Here is an 11,814-nt window from a genome sequence, read left to right on the forward strand (position 1 = left end):
CTTAGTGAAAAGTGAAAGTGCAAGTCGCTCAGTTGTGTCTGACTCTTTGCAACCCCCTAGGCTATACAGTCCGTGGAATTCTCCAGGCCAGATTACTGGAGTGGGTAGCCTTTCCCTTCTCCGGTTTTAGCCAAACCAATCTTCTCAAGTTCCCCGAGAAGAAGGCACATTCTCTACTTTCTTCCAGGTCTCTTCCTCTCTCCCAGCTGCATCAGGCTAACTCCTTCTCTTCCTTCAGCCTAAGCAGGAGTTGTTCTGGACCCTTCAGTCTGGGCCATGGGCACCACTCAGAATGACCCTGACATCTAGAACTTCCACCATAACACTTATTCAGTTGCTAAGTTGTGTCCGACTCCTTGTGACCCCATGGACTGCAGAGCACCAGGCTTCCCTGTCCTTCAGTTATCACTTATCTGTTTTTGCATTTCTCTCTTGAAAATGTCCTGTTAGTCCCTGAAGGACATAGACAAGGTCTGTTTTCAGAGGCCTCAGGACTGCCCAGCTGTGAGCTTGTCCAGTGAAGGTGTGAGTGAGTGACCGAATGGGTGAGCTGTGCTGTGAGGTGGTATGCCCCATTCACATGGTGAGAGTAATTTTTGAATAATCGATTAATGCCCAAAAAACCCCATCCCACCCCTAAATCCATGACTAAAAAATACCAAAGTTTTCAATGAAGTCTGCATAATAGTGCCAGGCAGGGCCATACTAGAGTCTGAGGCAAAAGGAAGATTCAGTAATACTGATTTGGATTCTTTAAAATTGCGTTAAAATGTTATTTGTCTGGATTACTGAGGTTTTTGGTGCTCCCTTAAATTTTGTACCCAGGTGAACACCTCACAAACTTTACCGTAATTCTGATCTGGGAGGGAAGACTTCCTCAACAGGCCTGGACAGGCGTGGTACAGGGGTCAGGGCCCAGGACAGTGTCCTGGGTGGAGTCCTTTGTCTGGAGAAAGATCATTCTGGAGTTTTCCCTACCCTGCTGGACTGGAGCCTAAATCCAAGAAGAGGAAGGGACTTGGTTGGGGAGAGGGGTTGGGGCTGGGGGGTGGTTAGGGATGCAGCTTCCTTAAAGACCCACAGTGAGCACCACACACCACCCAGTCCAGCTGTGGGCTGCCTCCCTGCCTCTCAGACCCCAGGAACAGGGTCCCCTAAGGCATGAGGGTTTTGTCCAGCAGGAAAAAGAATCAAGGGGAGTCCCAGATGAAGGGGCATCTCAGGCTCACCAGAAATGAAGGGAAGGAGGTGGAGCTGACATGATGGAGCATCGATTTTCAAATTTTCTAGTTTTGGGATCTCTTTATATTCTTCAAAATTATTGAGGGCTCCAGGGAACTTTTGTTTACATGGGTTATATCTCTCAATGTTTACTCTATTCAAAAGCAAAAATGACATTCTAAAACATTTTGTTTTTAAATATGAAACCAATAATAAACTCAGTTCATGTTAACAAAAATCATGGTTTGAGTAGAAAGTAACTAAAGTTTTCAAAACGTAAACAATTTAGGGAAAAGAGTAGCATTAATTCACATTTTTCTTTTCCAATCTCTTTAATATTGGGTTCAATGGAAGACAGCTGGGTTCTCACGGCCACTTCCTTATTCAATCTATTGTGATAACACTGGGTTGAAGCATACGAAGAAAATTGGCCTTCCCACAGCTATTAATTTGTAAAGGGAGAAATATTTTAATGGATTTTTTCAGACTAATTGATGATATTCTGTCTTAAAACATTACTTATTTATTTATTAACTTTTTAACCGCACTGGATCTTTGTTGCTGTGAGCGGGCTTTCTCTAGATGCAGTGCGTGAGCTTCTCCTTGCGGTGGCTTCTCTCTAGTTGCAGAGCACCCGCTCTAGGCACTGCTCTGCAGTTGTGGCACACGGGTTTAGTTGCTCCGCAGATCTTCCCAAACCAGGAGCCAAACCTGTGTCTCCTGCATCGGCAGGTTAACCAGTGGACCACCAGGGAAGTCCCTTGTCATCTGTTAGCCCTGCAATATATTGGTCTATCTTGTCCTTTGAATCTTTTACCTCTGTGTAACTTGGAAACATCATGTTTTCCACTTTTGGAAAACATTGGTTCACTGAGATATATAGGTCTTCCAAGTATTCACCTTTCATTATGAGGTATTTGAAGGACAGGGAAGCCTGGAGCATTGCAGTCCATGGGGTTGCCAAGAGTCAGACACAACTCAGCGATGAAACAAGAACAACAATTATAAGGTGTAAAAATTGCATTTATTAATGTAACTACGAAGCTCATCAGAACATTCTTTAGGTGTTGGAAAGCTGTCAACCTCATGCTGGCAGATACAATTTTTCAAAACTTCTAGTTTTCTCTTGTTAAGTTCAAGTTTTATCATTGGCAACAAGAATGCGTCATTTGTTTTCCTTGATGAGACAGTTTCACTTTATTTATATTTGAGAAAAAGTCTGCCAAATACCCAAGTCTCTGAAAACACCGTAGTTCGCCAGTCATTTTTTCAAGTGATAACGGTAATATGAAAAACAGCTCAGCTCACAACTCAAACAATGGCACAATGGTCTTTTTCTGAAGACAACCACTGTATTCCAGTTTGCAGCAGCGATGTTTCCTATGTATTTCCCATTCTGATACACAGATTATTAAAAAGATGTGTAGGGACTTCTCTGGTGGTCCTGTGGCTAAGACTCAGTGCTCCCAGCGCTGGGGTCCATATTCGATTCTTGGTTGGAAAACTGGATCCCACATGCTGCAACTAAAAATTCCACATTCCTCAAATAAGATTCCAAATGATGGAACTAAAGATCAAAGATCTGGCATGCCACAACTAAGATTCAGGGTAGCCAAAAAAGAAAAATATTAAGAAATAAAAATTTTAAGAAATGAAAAAATTAAAATAAAAGAAGTGTACTTAAGATTTAATAAAATAATTTCCTTTCTTTATCAAGGACATTTAAAAGTGACATTGGCTTCTTTTTTTTTTTAACATGGAATGCATGGCGGTGAAGAATATGGCACCTGTCACAGTTTGGTGTCTCTGCCTTGATTGGTGCTAAGGAATCAGCAGTTTTATTCACCCTTTTGTAACATTAGCACAAATGTCAACACAGTGAAAAGGACAAATAATGTCTTGGTATTATTATGATGATCGTTTTGACCTCATGGATCCCCTGAAAGCTCTCTCTTGTCCCTCATTTACATGGACTACTCTTTGTGAGTTATTATCCTGTACCTTTGAAATAAAATGGCAGGATAGGTCACCTTTAGGAGTGGGAAAGTTCTCAGCTGAGTAGAAGCTAGCAATTTGCCGCTGAGGAAGCAACTTATGTATGTGTGAAACTCATTCACTTCACTGCATACTTGAAACTAACACAGCATTGTGAATCAACAGTACTCTGGTAGAAATTTAAAGAATTATGTAATTAAAATCAACTATGTAATTTACTCATTGGAAAAGACTCTGATGCTGGGAGGGACTGGGGGCAGGAGGAGAAGGGGACGACAGAGGATGAGGGCTGGATGGTATCACTGACTCGGTGGACGTGAGTCTGTGTGAACTCCAGGAGTTGGTGATGGACAGGGAGGCCTGGCGTGCTGCGATTCATGGGGTCGCAAAGAGTCGAACACGACTGAGCGACTGAACTGAACTGATGTAATTTACAATTTCACTGGAGGGTGAGTTTTTTGTTTTTAAAGGAATCACAATGATGTATTTGAATAATGGAACCTACATTTATTCAGCTAACATAGACAAACCACCACCATACTAAATGGAGCAAAGAACAAAAAGTTTCTCAATCAACAAAATTCCAGTTACAACCATTGATTTCTTTAAATTCACCTGGAAGTATCCCTAGACGTCTTCAAGTGTTTCCAATGCTCTGGGGCTCCTTAAAGGGTGGGTGTACTTAACAAGGCTAACCCATTCCTTTAAACTTCTTTTTTGGTTTTGAATTTAGTTATTTTTTATTTTTGGCTGTGCTGGATGTTCATGTCTGCGCGGGTTTTTCTCTAGTTGCAGAGAGCAGAGGATACTCTCTAGTTGAGGTGTGTCGGCTTCTCATTGCTCTGGCTTCTTTTGTTGCAGAGCACAGGCTCTAGATCACAGGCTCAATAACTGTGGTGCATGGGCTTAGTTTCTCCATGGCAAATGGGATCTACCCAGACCAGGGATCTCCTGCATTGGCAGGTGGATTCTTTACCACTGAGCCATCAGGGAAGCCCCCTCTTCTTTTTATTTATTGATTCATGGTGCTGGGAATAGAATAGAATAGACAAAGTCCTTGATCTTGTTTTGCTCACAGTTAAGTGGGAGAGGGTGGAACAATCATACAAGCAAGAATATGATGACAATCGAGCTACGATTTACGAAGTCCAGGGAGTTTTGAGATGCGACCTGACCTGACCTGGAGCTGACTGAGAAACTCCGTGAAGGAGTGAAATGAAGCGAAGGTCTGAAGCAAGAGTTGGAGCTGGCCAGGTAGAAGTATATGTGGATCCGGAAGAGCGCTCCAGGCAGGGGCATGGGTGTGCATGCAGCCGGCTCAGGCAGGAGAGTCCTGGGTGGGCTTGAAGACCCACCTGGGAAGTCCATTTTGGCTGGAGCCCGGTGAGAAGGTAGCACGAGATGAAGGTGGAACTGCAGCCAGACGTCAGGTCAAGGGTCATCAAATGGCTGTTTTTTTCCATTCCTGAAACTCTTTCTTGCCCTAGTCCTAGACACACACAGATCCCTCTGCCTGGAGCACTCTTCCTCGGCTCCTCTTTCAGGCCTCAACAGAAGTGTTACTTTCTTTCAAAGTAGATCTCTTTTTTCCTTCATATCAACACCCCATTTTCTTTGTATAGCAACTAAGTTTGTTTACATTGCCTTTGTCTGTCTCCCCTGTGAGACTGTAGGTTCCCTGAGGGCATGGTCCTGTCTGTCCTGTTCATCCTGCCTCTCCTGTGTTTAGCAGTGAGCCTGACATGCAATTGGAGTGCAGAAATATTTGTTGGATAAATGTATGAATGAACCAGATTTGAGATTCTGGCTCCATTCCATAATGCTGTGTGACCTTGGACAAGTCACATGACCACATTATACTCTGTAAAATGGGGATTTTATTTCCTATCTCAAAGGGAATTTGTGAGACTCAAAGGAAGTACTGATTGTGGAAGCACTGAGCAGAATGCCTAGCTTCAAAAGAGGTACTCCTAAGTGTTTTGGTTTTTTCTGGTGGGGGTGGGCAGCATGCAGGATCCTACTTCCCTGACCAAGGATTGAACCTGTGCCCCCTGCATTTGGGAGCATGGAGTCCCAACCACTGGATTACCAGAGAAGTCCGCTCCTAAGTATTGTCTTCCTTGCTTCTCGCTGTCAGTTCCCTACTTTTTTCTCTGGACTGTGATACATGTATGATGAGCTTCAGGCCTTGCTTAATCCCAACTGAGTCTCTTGCCATCCCGCCCCCTCAGCTGCAACACAAACATCAGAGGTGCTTCCAGGCTTATGCTATGGCACCATAGTAGGAGGAACAAGAGTAGAGGAGAGGAAACACTGGTTTTGATGGAGAGTGGATGGGAGTGATGAACTGTCGAAAATGGACCAGACTTTGATTAGTGTGATTATGGCTAGCTTTAATCTTCTTTAATATACAGTTGAATCTTGAACAACTCAGGAGCTAAGGGAGGCAACCCTCCACGCAATTGAAAATCTGCTTATAATTTTAGTTGGCCCTCCCTCTATGGGGTTCCATATCTGTGGATTCAACCAACCATGGATTTTGTGGTGTTGTAGTATGTATTTAATTTTTTAAAAATCCATGTATAAGTGGACCCACACAGTTCAAACCTGTGTTGTCCAAGGATCAACCATACTTTAAAAAAAACTTTCTGTTTTTAAATTTTAGGCCTTTAAAACGGTTGCAAAATAGTATAAAGAGCTCATGTATGGACGTCACACAACATTCTCAATTCATAAACTACAGTACAGTGATCAAAACCAGGACATGAACATGGATACCGAGTTATCTAAATTATAGACCTTATTTGAACTTCACCACTTTTTCCCGCAGATACCAACCCAGCATCCCATGTCTCACTTAGTTGTCCTATGTCTCCTTAGTATCCTCTGACCTATGACAATTCCTCAGTCTTTCCTTTCTTTCATGACATTTTTTATGTGGCTGCACTGGGTCTCAGTTGTGGCATATGGGATCTAGTTCCCTGACCAAGGTTGAAACCCAGGCCCCCTACAATGGAAGTGCGGCGTCTTAGCCACTGAACCACCAGGGAGGTCCCAGCCTTGACACTTTTGATCATTTATTTTGTGGAATGTCACACAATTTAAGTTCATCTGATGTTTTCTCATGACTAAATTGAGATTCTGCGTTTTGACAAAAATACCACTGAAGCGATGTGTGCTTTTCAGTACATCATACCAGGCGTACCTGATGTTGTTGTGTTTTGCTAACGATGATGGCTACTCTTGATTGCTTTGTTAAAGCAATGTCTTTTGGGTTTCTCCACTATGCTTTTATTTTAAAATTATATTAAAAATTTTTAAATTACTAAAGCAAAACATGCTCCTAAAAAGTTCAAACAAACAAAAAGTATAAAGTAAATATCCTTCCCACCACCTCTACCTCACCTTCCTAGAAGTTACTTACTTGTCAACACTTTGAGGTATTATCATTCTAGACCATTTTCTATATAATATACACATATATAATGAGTTCATACCAATTTTTTAAATTTTGTTTTACTTAATAATATTATCCAGGGACAACTTTCCATGTCAGTACAATCAGATCTAACTTGTTCTTTCTAATAAATAGCTGCTATTTCGTTCTCTGGGTGACCCTAATTTACACTTCTGTATTTTCCAGATTTTGTATGAGCACGTAAATTATTTTTTTAACATAGGACAGTTTATCATCAAAATTTCTATCTCAAATTTCATCAGTACAAAAATATTCAAATTTTGTCAGAAAATTAAAATCATTACAATTTAAGCTAATATTTTAAATTTTATATATTTCATCACCAGGAATAGATTACCTAAAACTTTAAGTCAAAATGAGATCAAGGATAAAAAGATATGTTTTAAAATGAAACAAGAGAAAAGAAACTCCACTGCCACTGATTTTATTGAATATCAGAGGCCATTCATTTTAAAAACACACCATTATTTTATGTAGGAAGAAAAAACATTGTCAATTAATTGGAAAATGCGATCAATTTTAGAATTTTTAAAGTGTGCAAAACAGGAGTCTTGAACAGAGTAAATAAGATAGTACCATGTTGGCCCTTCATTGACCAGAATCCCTATGTGGTCTTTCAGGAACAGACAGGATCCTATGACCAGCCTCTACTTCCAGCACATAGAGATGGAGCCAAATAATTCCTTTCGTGTGGACTCCGAGTTCCGATACACCCTCTTCCCAATTTTTTACAGCATCGTCTTTGTGCTGGGGGTCATTGCCAACAGCTACGTGCTGTGGGTCTTTGCCCACTTGTACCCTTCCAAGAAATTCAACGAGATAAAGATCTTCATGGTGAACCTCACCATGGCTGACCTGCTCTTCCTGGTCACCCTGCCCCTGTGGATCGTCTACTACTACAACCAGGGCGACTGGATTCTTCCCAAATTCCTGTGCAACCTGGCTGGCTGCTTCTTCTTCATTAACACCTACTGCTCAGTGGCCTTCCTGGCTGTCATCACTTACAACCGCTTCCAGGCAGTGACAAGGCCCATCAAGACTGCTCAGGCTACCACCCGCAAGCGTGGCATCCTTCTGTCCCTGATTATCTGGGTGTCCATTGTGGGCGCAGCATCCTACTTCTTCGTCCTGGACTCGACCAACATGGAGCCCAACAAGACCGGCTTGGCCAACATCACACGCTGCTTTGAACATTACGAGAAGGGCAGCATCCCAGTTCTCACCATCCACATCTTCCTGGTGTTCAGCTTCTTCCTCGTCTTCCTCATCATCCTCTTTTGCAACCTGGTCATCATCCGCACGCTGCTCACGCAGCAGGTGCAGATGCAGCGCAATGCGGAGGTCAAGCGCCGGGCGCTCTGGATGGTCTGCACGGTCCTGGCTGTGTTCATCATCTGTTTCGTGCCCCACCACCTCGTGCAGCTGCCCTGGACCCTGGCCGAGCTGGGCTTCCAGGACACCGACTTCCACCAGGCGATTAACGATGCACATCAGGTCACTCTCTGCCTCCTTAGTACCAACTGCGTCTTAGACCCCATTATCTACTGTTTCCTCACCAAGAAGTTCCGCAAGCACCTCACCGAGAAGTTGTACAGTATGCGAGAGAGCCGGAAGTGCTCCCGGGCCACCTCGGAGACGGGCACGGAAGTGGTCATGCAGCTCAAAGATGTCCCTGTCAAATCCGTCAAATATTAGTCTAACTGTTGGAGCCAGGCCCGGAGGCTTCTTCTCCATGGACATCATCGACTGACCTGAGGGGTGGGGGAGGGAAGGGGTGTCTACCATGGTCCTGGCACCTCCTCCCTGGGCACTGGTGGCCGGTTAGGTATGGAGGCTACCTCACCAAGGTGGGGGTGCTGGCAGAACCAGACCGCTGGGAAATTCAGAACTTAAATGAGCCCCTTCAGCCACCTTTGGACACATGCCATATAACCTTGGCTGGCAGAGTCATCCCAGTGTGATGGCTCTGGAAGGGATGTCAGGACCAGGGGGGCAGTCCTTGGGAGCAGACCCTGAGTCACCCAGTTCACGCCACCAAGCTGGCAGTCCCAAATGAGTCAGGCCCACAGTTTTGGCCCACCACTCCTGTTATCACTGAAAAGACAGAGAAGGGCTTTGGGGAAAGGGATGCTCCCCTGGCTATGGCACTATCTTTGGGATAGACTTCTGAGCCGGGAATATCCCACCCAGTCTCCACTCACAGGCACAAGGTCTTTTCGACACTTCCTAGGGGAGGGCCCCAGGTGGAAGGGGAGCCACTTCCACCTGGCTTGGTGGAACATTTTCCTAATTCATGTATAAACCTCTACTGAGTGGTGACCAGCGAAGATACAACATGCATGGACCAAAAACTAGGACAGGGAGCCTTTCTCCTGAATCAGATGCGTCTCTTCCACCGGCCTGGGGTAGCTCTGGGACAGCGGGAGAAACTCAACCGCCACTTCCACTGTCTGTTTCAACAAGGAGCTCTGAGAAAGTAACTCCTGTGAGGCAGCCACCCACTGTGGGCGGGCAAAGCCCGTCAAAGCCAAATTGGGGCCCTCCAGGCCACTGTGATGCCTGGAGGCTTCCATGGGAAATGACACTCAGGCTGAGAAGTGCCTGAGGGTAGGTGAGGCCTCCAGGGCAGAAGGAGCCTGTCATCTCCCCTCCCTGCCTCACTTTCTGGGAGGCCCCTCTGATTTAGCTCCCAGGAGGTGAGGGGAGCAACTATAATCCCTAGGGAAGGCAGGCACTTTGAACTCTGAGTGCAGAAGAGAGGGGGAAACTTCTCTTGAGGACCTTTGGATGTCGGATCCTCCTCTCTCACCCTGAGCACCTGCAGTGTGAACCCAGCAGCCTCAGACTCAGGGGCTTGGAGGAGCCTGCCCCGATTTCCAGAAACCATCCTCCCTTCCAGCCAGTGTCCCTGCAAGGCTGGGATCCTGGTTTCCGGCACACTGGACTGATTTTCATAAATGCCTCTCAAAGGGCCAGTGACCTGCTTGGTACAGTCGCCATGGGCTGGACTTAGCAGAGATGACCATGTGAACAGTGGAGTGGATTTGAACTTTGGTGTCACACAGACCCGGTTTCAAGCTGTGGCTGTGTCACTTCCTGCCAAAGGACTGCGAGCTGGATTTCCTACCTCAGAGTTGTTAGGAGGATCCGATACCTCTTGGTCAGGGTGACTGCTCCTCCCAGAGTCTCTCTATTTTTGAGACTTTGTTCCCCCTAAATCTTCCAATAGGGGATGAGAGGTGAGTGTCTGGCTCTTGTGGGGCCAGACAGGTTCTCGCTCGGGAATAAGCAGCAAAATTCAGGGATGCTCTTTCAGGTTCTGCAGGCCACTCACTTGAATGCATATAAACTCTGGAACTGTGAGTGTGTATGTGTGTCTACGTGTGTGAGGTGTGTGTGCCGCCAGCACAGCAGGGTGGGGAAGGTATCTGCATGAATGTAGTAGAGATAATAGCTTTGCTCAGAGAGAAGAGATGTGCAGAGTCAAGCAGAGACCAGAGGGGACCCCAGGGACCAGCTGGCTCCCCGCCTCTACGTCCAGCCCTCTTGCCCAGCCCTTCTCGAGGTTCCAATCTGCGCTACTTCCTTTGGGTCCTTGTGAGATTCCCTTGTTAGGATACACTTTCCTGTTTTGCTCAAGTTCATTTGAATGAGTGATAATATTGATTACTTTGCAACCAAAAGAGCTCTGAAGGAGATAAATACTTGTATGCTAAAGCAGTGTTTCTTGAATTTCATCCGTTTGTGTACCCATATCATGAATTTTGCAAGATCCATGTACCATCTGTATGTTTTGCTCAATAAATATTTTTCTCTGGATTGAGTCACTTTTTAAAACTTGCGCCTATTTAAAGATCTAAATTGTAAATGAAGGTGAATGCCACCTGGCACACATAGAGGGTAAACATAAACATAAAATGTCAGTATTAAAGTCAAAATATTCTTGGCGTCCTATCTACAGTCACCTCACGTGCCCCATGACTTGCAAGGCACACTTTAGGAGATGTGGCTGTGATGTGTATAAAGCGCACGGGGGTCTGCATTTGCTAAGTGCTCAATAAAGAGACAAATGTTTTTGAGGTGATAGCTTGTGATTGCCCCCTTGCTTCTCACAGAAAGTTGCCCCAACACAGAAGCCAGGACCTCACTCCCACCAAGGAGTATTTCAGGTTGTAGTTCATGCTATGACCCTGTTGATCATTATCTCATACTCTGAACACAACCACCTTCCCCCACTGACCCTGTGACCTCTACCTGGTTGTGACCTTCTCAGATGCTTTCTCTCTTTTTGATCTAGCCCAGAACTCCTCCTCCAGGTAACCTTCCTAAATTCCTCCAGATAAGTTAATTGACCTAGCAGCACTTTAGGTCTAAGACGGTGCAATTTTTTTTATACCTCTTACTCCTTGGAAGAAAAGTTATGACCAACCTAGATAGCATATTGAAAAGCAGAGACATTAATTTGCCAACAAAGGTCCATCTAGTCAAGGCTATGGTTTTTCCAGTGGTCGTGTATGGATGTGAGAGTTGGACTGTGAAGAAAACTGAGCACCAAAGAATTGAGGCTTTTGAACTGTGGTGTTGGAGAAGACTCTTGAGGGTCCCTTGGACTGCAAGGAGATCCAACTAGTCCATTCTGAAGGAGATCAGCCCTGGGATTTCTTTGGAAGGAATGAGGCTAAAGTTGAAACTCCAGTACTTTGGCCACCTCTTGCAAACAGTTGACTCATTGGAATAGACTCTGATGCTGGGAGGGATTGGGGGCAGGAGGACAAGGGGATGACAGAGAATGAGATGGCTGGATGGCATCACTGACTCGATGGATGTGAGTCTGAGTGAACTCCGGGAGTTGGTGATGGACAGGGAGGCCTAGCATGCTGCGATTCATGGGGTCTCAAAGAGTCGGACACGACTGAGTGACTGAACTGAACTGAACTGAATAACTATTGAAGTTTATCCATTTCAATGTATTCTTTCCTACCCTGGGGGCAGTAACTGAATCTCCCTCTCTTTTTTCTTTTAAAGATTGAAGTATAGTTGAAGGAATTAAATCTTAATCATCAGTGTATCCACATTTCCCACTCAAGGTCTAGAATGAGCTGTCTAAAAAGCATCCTGCT

General features: G+C 44.8%; 1 protein-coding gene across 7 annotated transcripts in view; it reads left to right on the top strand.

The window, feature by feature from the left end:
• The window catches only part of PTAFR (platelet activating factor receptor), a 45,961-nt gene extending 35,448 nt beyond the window's left edge, over nucleotides 1–10,513 (top strand). For 5 of the 7 annotated variants that reach the window (XM_044938064.2, XM_025278617.3, XM_006049656.4 and 2 more), the window contains one exon: nucleotides 7,315–10,513. In XM_044938064.2, the coding sequence (XP_044793999.2) occupies nucleotides 7,331–8,389 (1,059 nt within the window). In that variant the 5' untranslated portion in view covers nucleotides 7,315–7,330 and the 3' untranslated portion in view covers nucleotides 8,390–10,513. Of the gene's footprint in view, nucleotides 1–4,294; nucleotides 4,471–4,503; nucleotides 5,181–7,314 lie in introns of those variants that run through there. The other 2 variants (XM_025278620.3, XM_025278619.3) reach the window with 2 other exon arrangements.
• Nucleotides 10,514–11,814: the final 1,301 nt, after the last annotated feature.

Source organism: Bubalus bubalis, chromosome 2 (assembly GCF_019923935.1).
Source record: "Bubalus bubalis isolate 160015118507 breed Murrah chromosome 2, NDDB_SH_1, whole genome shotgun sequence".
In the NCBI taxonomy this organism is placed as follows: Eukaryota; Metazoa; Chordata; class Mammalia; order Artiodactyla; family Bovidae; genus Bubalus; species Bubalus bubalis.